The sequence below is a fragment of the Taeniopygia guttata genome, chromosome Z (assembly GCF_048771995.1).
Source record: "Taeniopygia guttata chromosome Z, bTaeGut7.mat, whole genome shotgun sequence".
Classification (NCBI taxonomy): Eukaryota; Metazoa; Chordata; class Aves; order Passeriformes; family Estrildidae; genus Taeniopygia; species Taeniopygia guttata.
Genome location: NC_133063.1, coordinates 28,857,324 through 28,881,835, shown reverse-complemented (window position 1 = coordinate 28,881,835; position 24,512 = coordinate 28,857,324). Strand labels below are relative to the sequence as shown.

The window sequence follows — 24,512 nt, the reverse complement described above, 5'->3', positions numbered from 1 at the left end:
TAAATCTTGAAGAACATCTTGCTAAAGAGATACATACTAATAAAAAAAAACAGAAGCAAGAATCCTGCCAAAGAGTCTACAGCTGATAGATGACTGAAGCATTAAAAAAGCACTTGGTGTAGATAAGGCCATAGTCCCTCCTTCCCCATCAAGAATTCACTGAAGAAGGATATTCCCATGTGAGGGAAGCCCTTTTTTTTAATGTGGGAAAGGGTTGAAAAATATTGTAATAAAACCTATTCTGAATTAGTCTGAGAATAATTTACAAATACATAAAGGATATGCATGTATTTGTAGATTAAACAAGTTGGTTAAAACAAGGTACTACAGACTGCTGATATTTAGAATTTTCAAGAATTGTAAGGTAATCCAAACAAAAAGTTGTGACACTGACTGGAGGTTAGTCTTAATCCATCACCAATACTTGTGTTTACACAACAAGATAACAATTTTTCCAGTTTTTATTTTATTCTTTCTTTAAATAGAGGCCTTAGAAATACACAGAAAGTACCAGCAGAACTTAACTTCCATAGTGGCCAAATTGGTTGAAACCATAACTAAACCTGAACATAACAGGTTGTAGGGGTATACAGGAAGAACTAATCTAGCTTTTCTATAAAAGTCACTCTTCCCAGCAGTCTTAAAAAACCCAACTGAACACCACACTAAAGAAACCTCCTACCAAACACACATTTAAGCAGTCACAGCAAAAAGCACTCTCAGCTGATTCAGAGTTTTGAACACCAGAGAAAGGATAGCAATTGATCATCTCCACAAGAGCAAGAAAGTGAAAGTGAATTCCACAAGAATCTACCCTTCAACATATTCATTAATGAAGAAATCACTATGGACGTTTGCTGCTGATACAATGTAAGTCAGCAGAAAAAAGGTGGATGTGTAAAGAGTGGGATATTATGGGGACAAAAATGAAAAGGAAACAGTTTGAAAAGGAAACAGATAAATAAAGAATATATTCACTATTAAGGAATATTAATGTCTATTAAGGACATTAAAGCCTGAATGCAACTGCTGGCTCACAATGTATTTGACTGACTGAGGGCTGCTGGAGGTTATTCAGCTATCCAAGTAGTGTTTCTAGATCTTGTGCATTTACTGCCGGACTCTGTATGGACCAGACTGATATTTCTCATCATTTCACTAGCTGGGTCTTTCTCACCCAATGAAAAGTATGGCTAAACTCAAAACTAGGTATATTTCAACTAGAGACATGATTCAAGTTATTAAAAGAATGGAAATTAATCACTTAAGTAATATACTTGAGCATGCAAGGAGCTTCTTCACCACAGAAAGTTTTGAATGAAGATAGACATTTATGCTTGAAAAAAAATACTCCATATAAAGTAGTACTGTTGAAGTATTTGAAACAAGAGGCAGAGAGTGGGTTTTGTTAGGTTTTTCTTCTCTTAAGTCCCAGCAAATATCCCAGTGGTATTCTCTGGTTCCCAAATATGCAGATAGGCAACAGTACCCAGAGAGTAAAGCCACATTTCAAGTATAAAACAGGCTAAAAGAAGAATGGAATAAACAAATTATGAGGAAGAATGGAATTATCCTAAGTATTTTGGTAGTTGGAATAATATAGAGTTGGTTATTTTGCTAAATGTAGGTAGTAAGAAAAAACACTGAGCATGGTCTTGTCTTAAGCAGGTTGCCATAAACCCAGCTCAACTTCAGTTAACAGAACAAGTACATAGATCGACAGCCAATCTGATTACCTCAATTACATAGAATCTAGAAGTATGAGGACAAGCTAACATTTACTTCTTTTTGAGACCATCAATCCCTATTCTCAGTGTCCCCATTCAATTCCTAAGCTAAATGCTTTACAAAGTTAAGCAAATTAAAATAACCTTGTTTCAGGAAAAAAAAAAAAATTGTGACTTACACCTTAACTCCAACATGAGATCTAAAATTTTGAGTATGTTCAATCTCCTTTGTGAAGTCCTATTTAGTCTCAGGGGAGGAGCTTTTGACCTAGAAATTTGTAGTTATCTCTTTACAGGTAAAGAATCCAGTAATTCAGCCTGGTGATTAGCTACTTCTCCTGATTAGACAACATGTATAAGAAACTTAACACAGATATCACTGAAGTAGATACAGTACACCCTGCATATCCAAGTTGTGGTTTTTAAATTAATTTGTCTAGTACATCCTGGCTTTCTTGTTGACATTATCTAACAGTGGTAATAGCCTTGAAGGACTCACAATAAATTATATAAGAATGTAATTTACAAGAAACTGACTCATCTGTAGGAAAACCATCTTGTTACTGTGGAGGATGAGACTGACACTTTCCTCTTAGGTAATGTCAAAAATTTAACTCTTTTACACAAGAGAGTATTTCTAATTGCCATTATCTCTTTCATAAGCCTTTCAGCTTACACTGATTTGTAATAGGATTAGTTTCAGTTCAAGAAATATTTTTGCAGATCATGAGATAAGGATTAATTTTAGGAAACTCCTTATTCTGCAATTCAGTTTATTCATGCTCTCATTGTCCCATTTTAAACTAGGGGTTTAAAATGTCATGGGAAGCTGGGGTATTACTCCAAGTCTGTAAAATTGTTGTATCTCAATAATTCCATGAGACAACTAATTTTGGAGGTACACTGTGCAAAAATTGACCGAAAACTAAATACTGCAAAACTAATGCAAAACACAGTAACACTTGTTACTAAGACAGCAATGCTTTTACATAAACAAAAATCATCACATAGCTGATAGACTACACTGAATAGTAGCCTTAAAATCCAGTCCTTCAGTTTTTGATGTATATTACTCAGCTCTATGAGGGAAAATTTTGAAAGTGCTCTTCCATCTGCACTGCAGAAGAAAGGCATAACTGCATGCTGGCCAGAAGCAGCATGTGGGATCACAGGTTTCATGTCATGCTGATGTGTTTCTGTTTGAGGCAGGGAAGTTCAATGATCAATACAATTCTGCTGCTCAGCAACACACTCACAATGGCAATCTGAGAGCAAAAAAAGGCATTTTGGCATTTTAGACTAGCTCAAAGAGGTATATGTTAGAAGAGTACTAGAATAGCTAGAAGTATACCATCTATACTAGTATAGTTAGAAGTATTCTTAAGGGTAATAGAACAATGTCTGAAGCTCTATCAGACCAGAAAGAGGACACACTACTCCCAGTGCTTTCATATTAATCAGATCTTATTAAACAGATTAGTCCTTTATGCCCTCACTGAATGAATTAATTTCAGAACGATAACTTTGTAAGAAATATCTTTAATAATGTTTAATTAAACGTAGAAAAAGACAACAGAATGATGAAAACCCAAGAAGATATGAAGGAAAAGCAAGGCTTTGCTGCAGAATCTTTTGTTCAGTTCCTGTTCCTTTTGATATTCTTTGGAGAAAAATTCTATCAAAAAAACCCCAACAAACAAAAAACTAACACATGTCACTAGTGAGCATGCTCTTTGCTAGGGATAATAGTCCTAGATTCATAGGGAAGCAAGATTAAATACAGTGTGCTAAATTCTTGTTTACTCAGTAGAGATGTTTATCAGTACATTTTGTCTCCAAGCTAATATTTGGCTAGGAATTCCCTTCGATAAATGTGATTTGATCTCTAATTTGATTACTAATAGAATTGTGATATAACATGGCAAATATTTGGTACTTACTTATTTGGGGTACAGAGGGTAACGTCCAGATTAACTTAAATCACTGAAAGTCAAGAATTTTAGATGTGTGCCATACTATGGCCCTGAATAGCAACACTTAAGCACAATAATATTAAAAAAATAAATATCAACATTTGTTGAAGCAAGATTTTCCTCCCATTCAGCTCATGACAGTCCAGTTTGGAAAACACACACTAAAACAAGTGAGAAGGAATTCTTTAGTGATTTAAGGAGTGTGTAATTTACACTACACTTCATATTCTGTGATTTTCAAATGTCTTTTCCAACATTAGTCTTTGACTCCTTTAAAAAGTCTGTCATAACAATTTGTAGGGTGCATAACAGAAAACTTTTTCTATGTATACCATTCATAGCAGAGCATGAGAAGCCCATTTCCTAATAATCCATCAATACAAGAAGACGGCAAAGGATTTACAACAGTTTTATAAGAAGGGAGGTATGCTCACCTTAAATTAATTTTTATACAAGTTTGTTATAATATGTTTAGGGACCACAAAAAGACTATTTTGTTATGGTAAGAGAGAAGGAAGGATTTTTTATTCATCTCAGTGATGAAACTGGTGTAAATTTATCAGATACTTATGTATTAAATCCATGACAATGTAAAAATCAACTGAGCAACAAGCACTCTTTTTTAAACAGAGAATGAAGAAACCTCTACTGTATAACAGGACTTGAAATGCAGCAGAATTTATTTTGAGATGCTTCAAAGTAAAAATCCAATATTAATAAAACACTTTTGCACATTTACTTCATGCATAAAATTAAGTCCAACATTGCTAAATGCCCTTGTAAATTCTTCATCTTATTATGTGTATACTGAAAAATTGAGTTATAATTGAATACTTTGTATTCTTCAAGTGCATCTCAGTGCACACAAGTTTAAACATACATGCTGCATGCTGAAAATTTTCAGTCAAGACTTTCTGGCTAACTTTCTAAACTTTACTCCTATAATATATCCTAAAATAAGGAACATTTCAGATGTATTCCCAACTGTTTATTTTAGACCATCAGGATATTTCAAATCTCAATAAGTAGTACTACAATTTTGTTTCTAAACATTTTGCATTTTTAAATTTTATCTAAGGGAACACTCCAGAATCATCAGGTGCTGGACTAAACACAACTTTGTGAACAGAATAAAACCTACCAGAAACTCAAAACACGTGGAAATATATTATACTTGCACCATCACCCAGTCATCAGCCACTATCCCCCAGTAAGCAGCAACAGATGAATGAAGAATATCATACGCAAGAACATCAAGAATTATCTCTGCAATATGTATTAGTTGGTCCAGGTACCTTCTCCTGCACTCCTTTCTCAGCACTGCTAGTCCTGCTATTCCTCTTGCTCCTTTTCCTTCAGCCCCCCCCCCCACCTCCTTAAATAAAACTCATTGACAATATTCCTTTCACTTATTGATTTAATATTTTTCCTTTCTCCTCCATAAACAAATCCATACCAATCAAGTCTGCATTCTAGTTATCAGATAATTTACTTCAAGATTTTACTAATTCTCTTCATCACACTTCATCTCTAATGCAGTGATTGAGAAATGCAGTACTGTTCTAGAAGCTTGTATGGTGGAAATCTCAATCACATTTTGAAAGTTATACTACAGAAATACCAGCATTTACAAAAATTAACCTATAATAAAAAAACATCAAAATCTGAATTATAATCAGATCATTAAAGAACCCCTGTATGCCACCAGGTGCTTTAGTTAAGAGGCTCTTCAATCAAGGAAGCACAATCTTTATTTTGCCATAGCTGCCTATAAATCCAAAAGGGAGATGTAAACATACATACACTAGACTAAACAATGGCTAAATAGCAGCCACTATTCACTCTCCCACTCATACATACCATGCAAGTCTGTGGGAAAAACTTACAATTGAAGCTAAGGAACTCAAGTAAAGTTTTCTGAAAATAACCCAGAGCTGACAAGTCAGTAGGAGAGTCTGGATGATTTCAAGACACAGTTTTTAACCAAGATTTACACTTGAGTATATTACTGAGTGGATAAGCAAGATACTGGACAAGACAGAATGAATTGTCAGCCAGCTAATATGGTCTATGCTCTTTTAAACATATCTCAGTGCTGGTTCTAACAGGTCTGTAGGACAAAACACATATGAAAACTTATAAAAATACTTCTTTGAGAACACCAGATGCTTTTTGAGATTTTGGCTATTTATATTAACTGAGATAATCAACTGCTAAAAATTACATTTCTGCCAGTTTTGATTTTTGTTTTGATAGAATGTTTCTTACACCCAGACACCTACTAAATTTGATATCTAAATTCTGTGTAAGCATGGATGCAATTTCATGTAAATAGTGAGGATTCCTCTGAGAAATAATGGTCACACAAATGAAAAAAAAGTAAATCTCATTTGTGTAATATTTAGATCATCTAATCAGCAAACACTGAAACAGTTTTTGGACTCCCCAGAAATTATATCTCCAGAAACATTTACCTGGGTGCACAGATTATGTAGCTAATTTGATGAAATTTTTGTCTCCTTAAACGTTGAATAATTGAACAACTGTTATAGTTGAACAGCTATAACAACTGAAGTATTAATAGACTTTTACTGAGTAACAGAGAAAAGTAAGCTAGATGAAGTATATTGTCACTCAATTGTACAAACTATTTAAATTTAGCTAACTTCTGTATTTTCCAAGTACAGGTAAATATGATGTTTGTGTGCCTTCCTGTACTTCAGTAAAACTGGCACTGTGTTTAGCATTCAAAGTCCTACCCATGGAGAAGCTTAGATCATATTCTATTAACAGTCCCATACTTCAAGTTATGTGCTGTGTCTCATATTCTCCAAAATATAAAACTATCCCAGATGTGAGCCAAGAACTAGTTCCAAAGTAAAAGAAAGCTTTTTAATTAAGGAAACATTGACTTTTATGGTAGCAAATCAGAAGAGCATTTTACTAAATGCTTAGTCTGTACATTATGCTTCTTTAATTCACAAATTGACTGCACCAGGTCACCTTTAAGTAATGGAAATCTCAGTTTAAACATATTTTTGGCAATGGGCACAAAGCATTAGATCTCATTTCCAAGACTTACCAGCTGGGTTTTGTCATTAACATTTATTAACAATCTAAGATACGGCTTTCAGCGTCTAATCCTCACTACACAAATGTTTTGTATAGTTCTCTAGAGAGCTTTGGTGTGACAAATTACTGGCAGAGATTACAGCCCTGTGGCTATTCACCAGAGGCAACACAAAATTAACATGGTACTAATCCAATTCAAACAAGAAACTGGGCAGATTATGCACAATTGCACAAATCATCTGAAATACAGCAAATCTAGAATTCTTTAAGCTACAGTTTCCAAATTTATATTTAAAACACAGTATTTTTTTTTTTATCAGATTTGCTTCAACTTTTATTTGGCTCTTTAAAGTCACTTAATACCTTTATCAATAGACTAAGTATAGATAGAGCACAGGAGGATAAAAACCACAAGAAACTGCTTTTAAAGGATTTGTTCTGTTGTAGAAGTTTTAGGTAGCATAATTCTCTGTACATGCCAATTTATTTCATGGTTCAGACTTTCATCAAGAGATTCAGCTGAAACCAACATATATTAATGAATTCAGCTCATCAGGTCTATGGTGATGAAATTTGTAACAAGAACCTGATAGTGATATACATTAGTGTTAGTGTAGCAAGTGACAATCTTTGCTTTTATTCTACGGGAGTTTTAAAACATGGCAAGAAAAAATAGGCTGGGTATTTCATAACTGCTGAAGAAATCTTAATCAGAAGCATAAAATTTATATTCTTTCTCCTATCACCTTCTCAAGCATAGACGTTTCACAAAGTGGAGATGACTACTTTTATCACTCAGCAAAAAAGGGACAAATGAAAAATTGAAGACTACAAATGAAGGTTAGTTTTAACTTACTAACTAAAAAATCATTGTAGTGTGCATCGACTCTCTTCAAACAGAAATACAGATTAAAGAAGCATTATAAATTAGAAGAACATGGTCTTAACTCCTTATTCTCCAAAACCTGAATATTCTATCAGTAGAAATGAAGCAGGTACCACTGTCTGTAACAAAACCCAAAATTGTTTCTCAAGCTGGAAGTAGGTGTGAATACAGGCAATAAAAACCTTTTACTAAACTTGAATACTGAAGCTTTGTGGTCATGTCAAGGTTTGTTCATGAATCAATCTGGATTAAGGATCTACTAATTTGTTTGTCAGGGCCAATAGAAATGGCCCATTCTTAAGCACATTGTTTAGCAAGTATTTACTGGAATTCATGAAAGACAGATGACAAAACACAACATGTAATACAGATTCAACAAGGATGAAACTGTTACTACTGCAAGTTTAAACAGAGTAATTTAAAGTCAAAAGTATATAATTGTATTTATATAGATGCCCACAGAGATACAAGAGCTCTGTTAAAACCTATCAGTAAAATAGCATGTCACAGTAGTATGAGGTTAGAATTTCCAAAGCACAGAAACATTTCACATCCAGCTTAAGATGAATATATAAAATGAAGAAAACTTATCACAACTTAAACCCTTATTTCTAAAAGTGAAGATTTATTTCTCACCTTTACCCTTCATTCATTATACTATTAAAATACAAAACCATTATTATGTAACTGACTGGGAAGGTTGGGATTGTGGCAAAATATTTTCCTGGAAGTGCTGATGCAGAATTATTTGGAATTAAATTAAACATTTTATTTTTCTAATCAAATCTGCTTTTAAATAGTTCAGCCTTCTTTACAGATCTGAGTCCTGGCCTTTCTTGAGTTCAGAGACAAACAAGCCAGTCTTGCTGTTCTCATTTTTGTTAAAAGCCTAGCTGAGTTTTACTTTAAAAAAACAAACACTAATAATATGAAAACAGTAGGTAACAGTACCTCTAGTAGCTTCAAACATGACAATAATTTGGCTGTCTCATATAACCAAAAAAAACCTACCTACCTGTTTTAATCTTGCAAGTTCTTTCAAAGCCCTCGTCCATTGTTGTTTGTAGTGAAGCTTTGACTTGGTAGCTGACTCTAACTTTCTTTCAAGTTCAACCTAAAAGCAATTAAAATCATATCAGCTGAAGCAATAACAGCAGTAACAATCACTGAAAGATGTATATACACAAATGGTCTGGTTTAAGAAAAGTGTTTATGTAGCGTAATATACAACATCATCTAAAGCTGTTATACAATCTAACACAAATATTATGGCACAAGAACATTTTCTTGTTTAAAATATAACCTTATTTTTATTGGATGGCCGTCTATACAAAAAGAAAAAGATTAGTTTTTAGCACTAAATCTGCTGATTAACCTTTAAATTTAAGATTCTCAGATCAGCCATCCCCTCATCACTTTTCTATTCAAAGTAAGGTTAAAAACACTAATTTAATGAAAAAGGTGATGGATAAATCTCTCTTAAAAAGGTACATAGATTATTTTTTAGTTTGCTGATGGAAGATATGTCATACTGAAATTCTTTTCCCTTAAATACGCATCTGCTCAAATCATTCTTTAAAATCTCTGTATCTAGTGTGAACCTATGATCTTACTGACTAAAACTTTTAAAAGTTTTAACTGTAAAAAAATCATTTTAAGACAATTTTTTTTGCATAGATAATAAAAGACAAAATATTTATGAAGCACACAAAAAATCAATATGAAATTAAGTATTTTTCACATATCTGAGGAAGTGCTTTTTTTGAATCTGACAAAAATTATTTTCATTAAATTTGTGAAGATCTTAAAGCATTGATCTGTTTAATTCATCTAACAAAACCAGGAAATGTAAAAATATTTAATGTAAGAGCTTTAAAAGGCTGTAGAAACATAAAAATATTTTGCATCAGTTGCTTGGATTATTAGATGTTATTAAAGCATATAGACTGGCCATATTGACCATATCTAGTGCCAGAAAGCTGAAACTAATTTTTTTTCAGCTTATTTTACCAACAATGTAACTCAAATCTCACAATAATTCTGAGCAATAAATGCCCACATCTATGGCTTTAATTAAATTCTCTCCTGTGGGAATATATGGCTTTTAAGCAAATCAATTTATGACAGCAATTCCATTTTATTGATAAGTGACACAATCTCTTTGCAGAAATACTTAATTACAAAAATACAAATAATGGAAAACCAGTTTAAATTAATCCTCAAGAAAATCATAATCTTTATTTTTTTTAAAAAGAATGTTCAGGGACCCCATCATAAATCATGATTTAAATATATAGGTTGTGGTTCTTTCCTGTTTTAGCCTCTAATATTACTGCTTCCTCTACAGAAATAAGGTCAACACTCAACACTCTTGACCTTATTTGTTTCTGAATATTTAAACTCTGAAGAAATTACTGGAAAAAGTAAACCAAAATGGACAAATTAAGCACTTCATCACACAGTGGTGTGGTGAATTAACCAACACAGTGGTTAATTTTCTACATCCCCTTTATCTGTGAACACACCATTGTGACAATTTTTAAGTACCAGGAAAATCCAATATACCTTTTCTAAAGTGAGAAGATTTATTTCTGATTGAAGCTGGATTTCTGGTTTGCTACTTTGCTGTTCTTTGTATTGCTGAAACTCCTTCTGCAAAGTCTTATGCTTATTTTCTGCTTCATAAAGCTACATTAAAGAAACCAAAATGCAAGTTAGCAGAAAATCCCATTCACAGACAAATAATTTGATGACAGAATTTAAGTAACTTCTTAGTCTTTGGAACAAACATTTTACTGTCAATTATCTGATATAAAACAGACATTGAAAGTTACACATTCATAATTAATGATTTCTTGATGATGGCACATAGCAATGTTTTAAGAGGAAGAGTTTTAAAGAGGATCTTTGCTCAGTACTGGAAAGAAAAAAACAAGTCTGTCCTTATAAACATAAGATCAAAATTTATGCACATTTTTGTTCACATTTCTAAAACAACTTGCAGAAGAAATACAGAAAGCATAATACTAAGATTTACACATCTTATAAAGAAAGCCAGTGTTATCTACTATATGAAGTTTTATTACTTACTCAATTTCACAGCATAACTTTTTTAGGAATGACTGTGAAAGGAAATGACTAATACTTTGTACAGCCAAATGATTTAGAAGAAAGGCTGAAGCAGAAAGGATTCAGTGACTAATGACTTAATTCTGAGTCTCTCTGTCTTCACAGTGTATTTCCACAGTTTCAAGAAGATTTTTATAAAGAGAGTGCTTTGCTTTTTACACACAATGGATAATTTGAAAAATTATGCCAATACACAATTACTTGCTACAGAGAAATAAGGATGTCAAATGTTTAACAGTGTTTTTTATAATAGGGTAAAAATACTAGGAACTTTTTGTAATGTTTTCTTCTTCTGTTAAATGTTTTTTCCTATAAATACCTTCATACACCTGATGGAACTGAAGTAATCCAGATTAGAATATGATCCCATGTGCTGATCTTTTATTTTTGTCCAACTAGATAATGCAAGTATTTCTATGAATTCTACCCCACAGTTTAAAATACTGGGTGAAAACTGCTTAGAGAACTAATGTCTGTTTCAAAGCCAACAATTTCTGCTAGTACAATAATAGTTTAATTCTTTGGATCTTCTAATTGAGTCAGCTCTATTTTTTCTCTCAAATTTCTGCTTTTTGCACTTACAGTTCTTACATCGTTACAGAATGGATGTAAGAAAGTAAAGATCTTTCCTAGGGAGTGATAGAAAAACAGAGTTTGCTGTCATTGTTTTTCTCACAGAACTACAATAACCTATTAAACTTGAAGAAAAGATACTGCTGTTTAACACCTTTAATTTTTACCTATTTATTTTTAAAGGAGACTGACATAATGCCAAACAATAACTAAATGATTTTGTTAATAGAAATATCAGCTCTCCCTAGAACTTTTTGATTTCCTGTTTGGTTCTGGAAACACTTTCAAAAATTAAATTTCTTATGACACTTCAGAACTATGGATATGAGAAAATTATAAAAATCCCATAAATAAAGCACAACTTCCTTATTCAGAAATTAAGGGTGATCTTCTTCAAGGTGGATTCTTTAAGGATCTTCTTTGGTACATAGTGCGGCTTACCTCAAAACAGGTTGAATTCTAGAGATCTCTAAGTGCCTAAGTGTGGAAATTGTGTACTGACAAATCCCTTTAAAAGGTATGAAATAAGACTACTTATTCCAGAATATTCTGTGTTAAAAAACAAAAAAAGCCACACAAACAAAAAACTCCACACTCAAAAAGGTCTTAAAAAAAGACTCATCTGTTTGCAACAGAAACTTGCTGCTGTGCACGTTACAAAGAGCAGGGTCCTAGAGTGAAACTCCAAGTAAGCAAACAAAACCTCACCCCCAACAAAGCAAAATAAAAAAGTCTGTCTTGTGCACAATATGTGGCAACAGCCACCACATATTAAAGCACAGTCAGAACACTAAGAGGAAGACAGCCAGGAAGCTCTGGAAAAAAATGGTCTCCATACAAAACAGGAGAAAACATAGTGGAGCTTGTGTTTGGAAAAGAAACAGTATGACAGCCACCCATGCAATCAGGAAGAGGATGCTGCACAGGCACTAAGGGATTCTTCAAAATTAGTAAGAAATGTACTTAAAATTAACAAAAAATATTTTAAATATGACAGACAGGTAAATTTTAGAACTCCCTGCCATAGAATGTTGCAATACTAAATACTTTTTATAAGGAATCATATGAGATCATGAAGAAAACTTTCACTGATGGCCACTAAGTATGAAACTGATTCTGGCGAAGAGTACATATAACCCTTGATGGTATTACTGGATATACCAAAACTGCATTTTTTTCTGAGTCTCACTTCCTTGATCTGACAACTGTATGTCTGTTCTGAATAGGAAAAATAAAGTGATTGTGATGTTTTATTTAGAAAAAGTCTGTTGAAGCTAAAAATGGTCAGTGGGCGCTGAAAGAATGAATATGAATTAACAATACTAGCTGGTGGCATTAGGCCACTTGAACAAGAACTACTGGCAGCCAGCACATGAAATACAAAAGTGATCCACTTATGACTTCGAAGAGGACTGCATTCTGCAGTTTGTTCATCTTGATTCAGTGAGTGCTCAAGTAGAATAGTCAAACTAACTATCTTCAAGGTTAGCAACATTTTTGTATGAGCTGCATTTTAAAAAAGTTCACTGTGCTGTGGTTAACATATGCTAACAAGTAAAGAAGTACTTTAATACCAGTATTTATTACAGAACTAAAAAAACTCACAAAAATCCATCACAACTCTTCCTAAGTACAAATATAGGGCTGTGGCTGACACAATTTTTCAAACAGTGAAAGCTAATATTGGATTATCACTATCACGTATCAGACATGAAAAGCACTAAAGCAAGTAATTAATCTATGTAAACAAAGTACTTTTCAGAACACTTAGGCATTTTTAAGATTTCATCTACTTAATAACAAATTAAGTGTCTAATGCTATAACCGCTAAAGAAAAAAGTACTAACTTTTACAATTTACTTTAACAGTCAGGAAAAATGTCTAGACTATACTTGTTAGTGCCAAAGTTAGTACACAGGACAACAGAACATGGTTTAAATTTTCTGTTTAGAAAGTACCACTCTCAGAATAGAAGACTGCAATAACAAGAATTTCCCCCTGTCCCAATAAGGATAACTAAAATAATCTTTTGCAATAAAAGAATAAAACTAACTGCATGGTCAAACTACTTAGATGTTAATTGCCAATAATTTTTTAAGCTACTGAAATGTACGCTGATGTTCAGGTTCTTCATGTAACGTATGTTTTCAAATGAAACTTGATTTTCAATGTTATAAAAATAATCACAAGCACTACACTGCCAACTGGCCATACAACTGAGCAAGATTGACACGGATGGATCTCAGCACAGAGATCCCCAATTTAAATAAATGTTTGTTACAAAGTTGCCAGAATACAATCGCCTCCAAACCACTACTGAACTTGGTAGTCTTAGAAAAAAGCGCACTTGGATTGTGTACATACCTGCTGACGTAAGTAATGCTTGTCTTCTTCCAGTTGTTTGATTTTTGACCTTTCTAGCTCTAGCTGGTGTGCACATTCCTCCCTGGCTCGACGCACAGAATCCTGAAGCACCTGCAGATTTCGTTCATGATCTGCTTGCAGCTCCTTCTTTACTCTTTGAACCTTTAAAACAGACACATATTTACATTAATCCACAGCAGTGAGAGCTTCACTTAAAAAGTCTTAAAACTGTTACCGCTATTCATGACAGAAAAATTGTTATTAATTTCTGAAATTAAATAATAAAATTCCTATTGTCCAAATGTTCACTATATATGTTCTTATAGAATTTCAGTTTAACTGACAAGCTGCTGATTATTTTATTTGGGCTAGAAATACACCCTTGCTTAACTACTGTAAAAACAGAGCTCTCTTGGAGCTCTTCTGTACAATCTAAATGATTCTACATGATTGCTCAAGGCGGGTTTCACATCCACCTTCCTGCTCAATACACCACTGCAAAGACTGTGAAAGTCACAGCTACAGCCAAAATGTCTTTAGATCAGTGAGCCTTCACTGTTCAAACTCAGCATATTGAGATGTTGTCTCATCAAGCTGAAGAGAAGAACAATCCTTGACATATTTGAACTTTCTTAGAAAGATGCTACTGTCCCAAATAACTACTAGCTGAATAGAAACTTCTCCAATAGCTCATTTCTCAAACTGTAATTTGCTAACTGAACACTACATCATTATCACCAGTTTTTTGAATCCACTGACTTTTATCATCTCTAGCTCTCAGGTCAGAATCTTACTAAACTTTGAGAAAGTTATTAGAGAAATATACATGAGATTCAAAATTACTACTGCTACTCAGAATGAAATGCACTTGGTCAAATCTGAGCACCAGATTTTTTTGCACAGCTGCTAAAGTCAAAACATTATTTACAGTACAAACTGCATCTTGAGATTAGCCTGGATACTGAATAGGACACTGGCTCAGCCAGCAAATCCCTGCATTGGGAACTCTCAATTTTGTTTCAAGCACAGAAGGGAATAGTAGGATAGAAAAATTAATCCGAGTTACAAAGAGGAAAAAGTTTTTTTGACAGCTAAAACACTGCAGTATTTTACCTATATCATTTTGAGTTTGTTCTGAAATACAAGAATAGGCAGCTTATTTTATCTTTCCACATGACCAGCACCCCTGAAGTCACAACCCACTTAGTACAGTGGAAGTGATTGGCTTCTCCTGTACCCTGTTTCAACCTGTCACTACTGAAAAAAAATAAACAGAAGTAGGAACTCTGAAAATGTTGGATAATAAGACTTGAAGTTGCTCTCAGATCTTCCTGTCACCTTCTCCTATTTCAATAATCAATCTAGCAATTATTTTTTGAAGTGAGGCACTCTTATGTATGTGTACAATACTCACCTGACAGTGCTAAACTTGAGATATGCTAATGCTATATAAATGTCTGCACTGACATTAATTCTACTAAGAATAGAAGATTTACAGTTCCATAATGCTAGCAACCCATTTAAAAGTTCAAAGAATTTTTATTTCAGTGAAGAAGTGTAGCTGTAACTAAACTTTGCTTAACTGTTAAGTGTTCCTCTACATATCACGAGGAATGTGGCTAGTTAGTATCTTATACACAAAATACAGTTGTCACAAAAATCAAACCTTATAGAAGCAGCTAATGCAATTACATTGTTTAATACAACCAGTTTTTACCTCTGATTCAGCACTAAAAAGTTGTCGCTCTCGCTTATCCAGATCTCTCAGGGTTTTCTGAAGCTTTTCTTCCAAAACATTATATTCTGCTACCTAAACAAAGGAGAGGGAAAAAAGAATAAAATATTGATATTTTTATTTAGAAATTTCCATATAAAACAAATCTCCAGCTCTTAATTAAGAACTTGCAATGGAGGACTTACTTCTAATTCATAAGCCATAGAAGGCCTTTTTGACCAGGCAAGTAAAATGCAATCAAAGAGCTCCCATATACAGCAAACTAACCTAAGGAAATTTCTAACAAATACTCTATGATTAAAGGCTACTTTTAATTCTTTTGCACTGTTGTAGACTAAATGCATGCATATCAGTAGGTGCAAAGGTTCATTACAGACCCTTTGTTACAAATTACCAAATACCTTGTTAGATTTATAACAATTCAGATTTTCTGCAAATATAAGGAGGAATTTCCTTACCTTTTTCTTCACTAACGACTCTCTCTCTTTCTCTCTTTTCTTCCATTCCTCTGCAAGTGCTTGCATATGGACCATTTCCTTCTTTTTAAGCTTTTAGAGGAAGATAGAGAAACAAAATCCCCAAACCAGATCAAAATTGTTGGAAGTGCACCTTTAGAACACTAGCAGACCTAAGTCTTGAAGCAAAAAAGTTTAGTATGCTGACTTGCATAGCTCTCAAGATATGATTCTGATAGTGAAAAATATGTTAAACCTAAGTACATAGTGCAAAGTAAATGCATGTCTGAGAAAAACATCCAAAGAAATACCAGATTTTCACTACCTTTTAACAGAGGTGTCAAGAATGAGGTTCGATGTGTCCTATTTAATAAACCACAAGATTTAAAATTTAGCAGCAATTTTAATTGAGGTATATAAAATAATAATAAAATCAAATATAATTAAGTAGTTACAAATAGAAATTTGGCAGTAGTTAAGATAAAGCGTAAGCAAAACCAGTTGGGGTACGGGGAGGGCCTCTCCCACTGCCACACGTACAAAAGGCAGATGAATCCAAGCACACCTTTTATACTGTATGCTAATACATATTCATCAATAGTTCCTGTATATCTCCTGCCAATTTTGATTCTTGAAATCTACGTCACTATATTACACAGTACATGTTGCCGTTGTTGCTGGGGGGTCTTCTGTACTCTTCAGGGGTCTTCTTGGATGAAGGCTGATGGTCTTCCTTGCTGTCCTCTTAATAACCTGGCAGGTTGCGCATGCACATTTGAACTTGGTGTTATATAAGTAAGCATTAAATTCCAAATTTGGGTTCCCTATCTGGGATTATACCAACTTATTCATCTTCAAGGTCGTTCCTGCCTAAGGAATTGCCTGGACTTTCATCCGTTTCAATGCCGATTCTGCTCTTGGAGTTTTTCCCAACTTTGTCCTTCCCATGGCCGTTTGTGCTAAAATATCTCAACTCTCCATCCTGTACCTTATGAACATCTGCGAACATCTGTTTTGAGACACTAATTACTTATCACTTTATTACTTTTTAACAAATATTTTCTAAAATATCAATATAGTTACAATTATTAGCATGAATCATATTCCTTTATCACAGAAGTAAGCAAAAACACCTAAAATGACATCAAGAGTAGACAGCAATGGTTTCTGAGATGCAACTAACGGAATACAGAATTAATATTTAACATCAATAGTTTGAACCTTGAATCTATTGTACTTTATAAAGAGTAATGGGAAATTGTGAAGATGGTATTCTGCATTTCAAACCCAGCGCCTTCTTCACTTACTTAAGAATTAACCTTCTTCCTTAAGAGCATGGAATTTGTGAATGGAGTAGTTTACATCTGAAGTTTTATTATTCTGTATGAGTAAAATTTAGTTCTTACTTGAACCGGTAAAATAAAATACAATTAAAGTTACTCTCTGTACCAATTCTGCTAAAACTTCTCTGGCAATCACATAGTTTAAGTAATAAAAGAAGAGAGTAAAAACCTGATTTTCAAAAATGTCTTCTTGCATTTCCTTCCACATTTCTAACTCCAGTGCTGCTTTGTATTCCAGAGTTTCTCGAGGTTCTGGATGGTCTTCTGGGGCACAGAGAAGCTGAGTGTGAGCAACATGCCATTGTTGACCAGCACCTACTTCCTGATAGATTAAGAGTGGATTTTTCATTGGAACCTCAACTTATCAAAGACATGTTCAAAGGAAAATGCAAAGATTTATATAAAACTTACTTGAGAAGAATCTGACACCGTAACTTCTTGCACTTTGACAAGTCCGTAGTCTTCCAAGGTGATGGTGTATGAAAGCTCTGCTATTCTGCTGCCCGACCTATAAATAGCATTAGAATGTTATTTTAATGTAAACTGTCTAAAGATACAGAAAAATAATTGTAAGACAACACACAAAACTGCAAAACTGAAGTTGTTCTGTCCAAGTTTAGAATGTCTAAACAGTTGCCTATGTGAGAGCCCAAACATGCTTTCCTACATATAGGGCCTAGTTTGTCAATCTACAGCAAGCCTTCTGACTCAAAACAGATAACTCGTCATTGGAAACATATTTAACTAACAGATTACTATAATCAATCCCTGCAATGAGGGAATAAGCCAAAATTGTACCTACAGTCCTAAGTCTAATTATGTAACTGCTCATATACAGACACTACTGCTGACCTCAACTTAAGATACTCATTGAATTTCCTTAGCTTTCCTTGTTAAGCCTTTAACAGTAACCTCCTAGTAATCCACAATATAAGTAACTTAGCATATAATTTGTGGTAAAACACCCTTGGATTACTAAAAAAACACACTTCTGGAAGCTTCAGCATAGGGAACTGGTAACTTTAAATCACAAAGAGGTTAAAATATCTACCTGCCCTTGTACAGTGAAGCAATACCTACATAACAGGTATTTTAATAAATTAATTTGAAAGTAGTTGTGGTTTCCGCTTAAAAACAGTTTGTTTCCTACTGCCTTGTCTCTAATCACAGCTAAATTGTAGCAAACAAAGCCAGTCTTTTGCACAGAAAGGTATTAAGAGAAGGAACACAAATAAGTCATGTAACTGAAATTATCAAAAGTCTCACATGAAAGTACACTGAAGTGTAGACCTTGGTCAAAACAAAACCTCTCATTTCAGTGATAATCACTCAGTAAGACAAATTACACAATCCCTTGTCACCTGGAAGGTGCAGAACATGATGCTGAACGAATTAACCACAGCTGTAGTTTCCTCAGAAATTCACATTCAGCATAGATAGATGACACTAAAATGCTTTTTACAAAGGTGCAGCCTTCTACAGCTATTTGCAAAGGAAAAAAAATTCCAATAAATGCTTATACTTCACTCAAGTTGAAAAAAATTGCTGCATTAAATTCTTACAACTTTCCATTGGCTACTGACTAAAAAAGAAATCAAGAGTTGTATTAGTTGACATCAGAAATCTGAGTAAATGATTCAACAAGAGCGAGGATAAGAAGGGGTCAGCATAGCAAAACACAGACCTGATTACATTTTGAGAATGCCATCTAGTGGTTATGCTTTGTGCAAAACCAGATTTCATTTAACAAGCAGTAAAAGTATGAACCTTAATATATAGTGAGACCTTAAAGTAACTCTTCACAGAAGCAGGCCATGCCAGCTTTCCCACAGAAGTTTAAGCAAAGCCAGAGGTCAATTTTCTATTAAGCTGGTGTTGCATTATTGGTTTAAAACTGACCTCAGTCTTAATAGCAATTGCATTTATTTTTAGGGCATAATCAAGTTCCATCATTACACAGAAACGATGAGGGTTTAGACACTGATTGTGAACACTAATAATCTTCAATCAATCAACAACACAGGACAGAAGTAACTGCCAATAAAAAAAATACACCCACACCTCATATATATAAAACCTCATCACTGCTCTATGTAAATTAGTATTTGTCTTCAGACAGAATTTTAGCTAATACTGCTCCTTCTGATGTACACAAGCTGAAACCCTTGCTGAAATCCTGAAACAGGAGACATCTCCATTCTGTGTGTATCTGTCCTCCTAACTTTCACTGAAGTCAGTTGTATCTAAAAGTATACTATGGACAAACAATGTGAAATATATTATGGAATATCAACCCTTTCTGTAATTGAGTAACTTACTTGAGGAAGTGCCTCAGTAGCATTTTTTTCAATTATTTATTTCTTAATCTATCTGTGAAGTTTAATTTACCCAGGCTCATGATTATATGAAGGTTTATTATAATGACTTTGACAGTAGTATACACATTACTCAGCATGAAGTGTCAATTTAGCTTTTCATCTCTTGGATGCCTATTCACCTCTGAGCGCACTGCAGTACTCTGCAAGCCTGTTTACCTATTCAAAAAGCTATCAAGGAAAAGCTTGCTGCTTTTCAGAGAAATACTAAACAAACAAATCTAGGAACTTGCTACAGAGCTAAGTATTTTTAAATAGTTTTACCCTTGTGCTGCTGTGAAACTGACTGTTTCATTACAAGTCTGACGCCAACATTGTTCACCATTCCCACCCAAGAAACGGTTTTTTTCTGAAGCCAAAACACTTGAAAGCTGAAGTCTTGCCACTCCTAGAAGCAAGTCTTTGGCTGTTTTATCTTTGTGCCACAATTCTACCAGCAGAGGCAATCTGAAACAAAGAAGTGACCTTCATGTCAGACATCAAAATGAAAGAGGAAACATTCTTATTCAGAAGCATGTTCTAAAAGTAACTTCTTAAATCAGTGATGGTTACAAAAGTCAGAAATGAATTGGTTTTACTGTCTTTCACTTAGAGGAATGAGATTGACTGCCTTTGTATCTTTTCAATCACTTGGTTCAGATAATCACTCCTTTCAATTATTAGAGACTAACAATGCTATAGTGAGTGACTGACAGAATAATGTCTAATACAATTTGATCATCTTCATTTATAAATACATACAAATGAAATTTAGCCATTGTCAGTTAAAATACATCTCCCTCTACTGCTACTTTCAAAATATTATTTTGATAATTTTTTTAATTTTACGTATTGATAATTTATTGAAAGCTGGTGGAACTGCTACGAGAACTGTTTTACAGCCTTCAACACTGCAAGCTGCTTTCCAGGTACCTGTTGTATTTTTAAAGATATCGTATAGTTATTGCATATTAAAAAAAATGCGTATTTTGAGAAGTACTTTGTCAAATTGATGCTATTAAGCTTTACTTTTAAAATTTATGGCAAATATAGTTGTTTCTCTAAGCAACACTACCCAAGTATGCCAGAGAGAAAATCAAGAACTGTAGAATTCCTGACTTTACATGTAATTAATAGACAAACTAGAAGAGTAAGCTATTAAGTATTTACTGGCATTAGCCCTTGAATTATTCACTAAATTCTAGAACTGATAATCTTAATGTGACTGCATTTACAACAAAATATAGAAAAATGTAATTAAGATAAAAAATTGCAAAATGCTACCTGAAGAAAGTATCTTGAAGCTGATGAGGTATAGTTGCAAAATCAAATGCACAATATGACTTTGGAAGAAAGACTTCCATGTTCTTTCTAACTTCTACAGGTGGACTTGTCATAATAGGTGCTGCACTGCCAAAAAATGGGTACGAGTACCTAATTTTAAAAAATGACAAAAATAACAATTCTATAAATAGGTAACTTTTTTTGTACCTTCTGCAACAGGAAAACCAGTTTAGACATAATTTAGTAAACCAAGACTTGTATCAAAGTTCAAGGAATTTTTACTAGTACATTCAGCAATAGAACTTAGCTCTCAAGTACTCATGTTGTCATGCACTTCAGGAACAATCCAGCTTTTTTATATTGGCTGTTGTTTTGACAAAAGTGTTTTAATAACCTGTATATTCACAACCAGTTGAATACATATTTTACTAGAACTCTGCAATTACTATATAAACTGAGCAGACAAACATAGAAAAATTTATACTCATATATAGATTGTTACTTGAGAACATCTTTAATTGTATTTACAGTTCAGACTAGACTAACATGCAATAATTGATAACTAGGTATACATATACAGTGTCAGAACCATTAGAAAACTTCATTAGCTTTTTCATTTCCACAGTTTAATTTACAAAATAGCAAGTCAAATCATTTTACCAACATTACTTAAAATGTGGCCTGAAACTACTCTACTGGCATATTTCAGGGTATGATAAACTGTAGCAAAGGGAAGGTCATGAACCTCGTAAAACTTCATTTCGTTCAACCTGATGATGCCAGCTGTCAGCCAAGTTCCTAATAAAATAAAAGCTTCAGCAAATGATGCCTCAATACATAAAAATTGCATTCTTCACCTTTTGTGAAGAGCTGTTTAAAGAACTTGTTTAGACCTTAATAAAATAATGCTTCCAATCTACAGTGAATATGCAATTTTTTACCCTGCAACTTTTCTTAACATTTATGTATCTCAATGTTTCTCTTTTTCTGCCATGTTCATCGTTAACTATAAAAATTCAAGTGCATAAACCAAAAATTGTTACGAAACAAATTAATTATTGAAATGTTACAGAAAAGATTTTACGTGACAAAATTACATCCATTGCATGTTGCCCTCTGCATACTATTTAGTAATGTAGCCTATATGGAAAGATATTAATGGTGAACTCTATATTAGCCGTATTTTAAAATATTCCAGCCCTACATATCATCCACACCTTTTCAACCTGGTTCAGACAAAATCTAAACCCCAAGAACCACCACCACAACTAGATTTCCCAGTGTCTAGTTAAAACTGCATGAATCAAGCTCTGCCAGAAAAGAAGTAGAGCAAATGCAGAGGCAGCTCTCTAGTCAGAAATCCTCAATGCTTTCAGACTGAATCACCATTTGAAGATATATTTCATCACAAACATCTAAAGCACCCTGATGGAAATGAGAAGACAAATTTCAAAAACTATTATTAATTACTCACTTCAAATACACCATCAATAATTAATATAACAAAAGAAAAATTTATTTTTTAAACCATCAAAATCATCCCTTTATTTAAAAGTCTCTCAGAAATGCATTTAAGTACACTGATTCTTCATTAAAATGAGAATGTTCTTCCTTCAGATTCTCTTACTAAAACACCCATAAGGAGTTCTTGGGGCAATGTGGGAAGCTACCAAAAAAAAAAACAAACAAAAACAAACAAACAAAACAAACAAACAAAAAAAAAACATCAATTCATTGATGAGTGGGAAATGTAGCCAGAAAGTAACATGAAAAGCAATTCTCCTATTCCTTTAAAGATTGATGTTCCCTGTCTAACCTCATACATTCAAATTAAATTTAATACAAATTACAGTAAAAGGTAAAGTTTAACCCACCAGCTTTAATGCTCAGTTTAGTGATAAGCCAGATGAACATTCTAAATTATTTTGCTACTGAAAATCAGCTACATTTTAAAAGGCATGAAGAAGCAGAGAGGCACCTACCATGAGAAATCAGATTATGAAGACTTTGTATTTACCAAAAATAACAAAAACAAACTGTACCTTAAAATGCAATTTATTGGAAAACCAACTTCCAGACTACGTATACTTCTTAAGTCTATTGAAAAGCAAAAATGGTGAGAGGCTGCTGGAATGACAATTTTCTGTGCTGATGCAGGCTCAGAAGGACTGGACAGATCTACAGGGTTAAGCTGAGATATCGCTACTGGACCACTATCAGCTGAAAACACAAAAGAGAATTCATGTGCATTTTTTATAACTTGTTCTGCCCAAAACAACAAAATATATAAATTATTATTATTATATGCACATTTTACTGCAAGGAGATAGAAATCTCTCAGGGAAGCAACCTACTTGTAAAATAAATTAGTATTGTGAAAAATAACCACTCCTTCTCTTAAGTTACTGCTTCCAAAGAAAAAACACCAAAACCCCAATATACTTTAAACCTTCTTACAGAATTGTAGTATTTTTCCTTTCTTTATTAATATTTGAAGTGATTTAAAGTTCAACTCACTGCACAAGTTTTACACTAAGATCAAAGAAATTAAGTTCTTCAGAAAGATGCTGTAAGACTTCAGTTTATACGAATTTTTCATAGTCAACTTGAGGGCATGCATAGGGAAATAAATAATTTTTAGAAATTCAGGGGTTTTTTTAAATTAACTAACCTCGTTAGGGAAATTACAAAGACAATCAGATTAAAAGGTCAGTTGTGCTCATGAAAGGCAGCATCACCCTTGGCCCCAGTCTGAGGTTTAGCCATTGAAGCAAACTTAAATGTGCAAAGCACATCTGCTTCTGTCACAGAACCCACATACTGTGACATCCATTTTATAATTTAGAGAGCAGAAGCAACATTGAGTGCCTGCCCAATTGCATCCAGGCTTCTCATATCATACAGTGAGACCCGATACTGCCTTCAGAGAATAAAACATCAAACTACAAGTCCCACAGACAGGTCTCCAAAAGGTGTCCTTGAAAAGTGTTCAAGACATTTTATTTAGGTCTTTAAGGGCTATTTAGGCTATTTTGAGCCCATACAAAAAGAGGGAATGAAAGTATGAGATAAGAATTCAACTGCTTTTTGTAAGTGCTACTTGTTCCGATACTTTCTTCATAATTATTTAAAATACTTCCACTTCTGTAATTTTTAAAGAAATAGATCATTGCTAATACTGACTTTATTCTTTCCTCCATTTTTTCTAAGTGTTTTGCTTGCATTAATATCACCATTACAAAAAAGAAAAATGCTGTAATACTACAACATCAGTTAGTTAACACAATGTATGAATGAAACAATTTTAAGTGATTCAGGTAAAATACCAGTAGATTGCTTGGTGCAAAGAAGTGGCTGAGTGGAATTTTAAGGTCATACAGCTTTTAAGTACATATAGCTTACTGATAAAATTCATTAAGTTGGTACTACAATCAAATTCAATTTAAGGTACTAAATTCAATAATTTTGCCTTACCGGGATTTTGCATATCTGTCAGAGGTGATTTTGCTCTGCTCTGCGATTTCAAAGCTGGAAGCTCTTCAAAACACTGTTTGCTAATCTCTTGAGAGCAGCCAGTGACCACCCCTGAAAGACAAATGTGAAATGACATGTGTTAC

At 33.6% G+C, this 24,512-nt stretch overlaps 1 protein-coding gene across 2 annotated transcripts in view; it reads right to left on the bottom strand.

Moving 5' to 3' along the window:
- The window catches only part of CEP120 (centrosomal protein 120), a 41,671-nt gene that overhangs the window by 5,687 nt on the left and 11,472 nt on the right, over nucleotides 1-24,512 (bottom strand). For both annotated transcript variants that reach the window (XM_030257731.4, XM_030257732.4), the window contains exons 9-19: nucleotides 24,370-24,480; nucleotides 22,938-23,115; nucleotides 20,896-21,045; nucleotides 19,897-20,079; nucleotides 17,669-17,765; nucleotides 17,427-17,579; nucleotides 15,918-16,007; nucleotides 15,442-15,534; nucleotides 13,725-13,886; nucleotides 10,224-10,346; nucleotides 8,674-8,772 (exon numbers count right to left, since the gene is read on the bottom strand). In XM_030257731.4, the coding sequence (XP_030113591.4) occupies nucleotides 8,674-8,772; nucleotides 10,224-10,346; nucleotides 13,725-13,886; nucleotides 15,442-15,534; nucleotides 15,918-16,007; nucleotides 17,427-17,579; nucleotides 17,669-17,765; nucleotides 19,897-20,079; nucleotides 20,896-21,045; nucleotides 22,938-23,115; nucleotides 24,370-24,480 (1,439 nt within the window). The remainder of the gene's footprint in view (nucleotides 1-8,673; nucleotides 8,773-10,223; nucleotides 10,347-13,724; nucleotides 13,887-15,441; nucleotides 15,535-15,917; nucleotides 16,008-17,426; nucleotides 17,580-17,668; nucleotides 17,766-19,896; nucleotides 20,080-20,895; nucleotides 21,046-22,937; nucleotides 23,116-24,369; nucleotides 24,481-24,512) is intronic.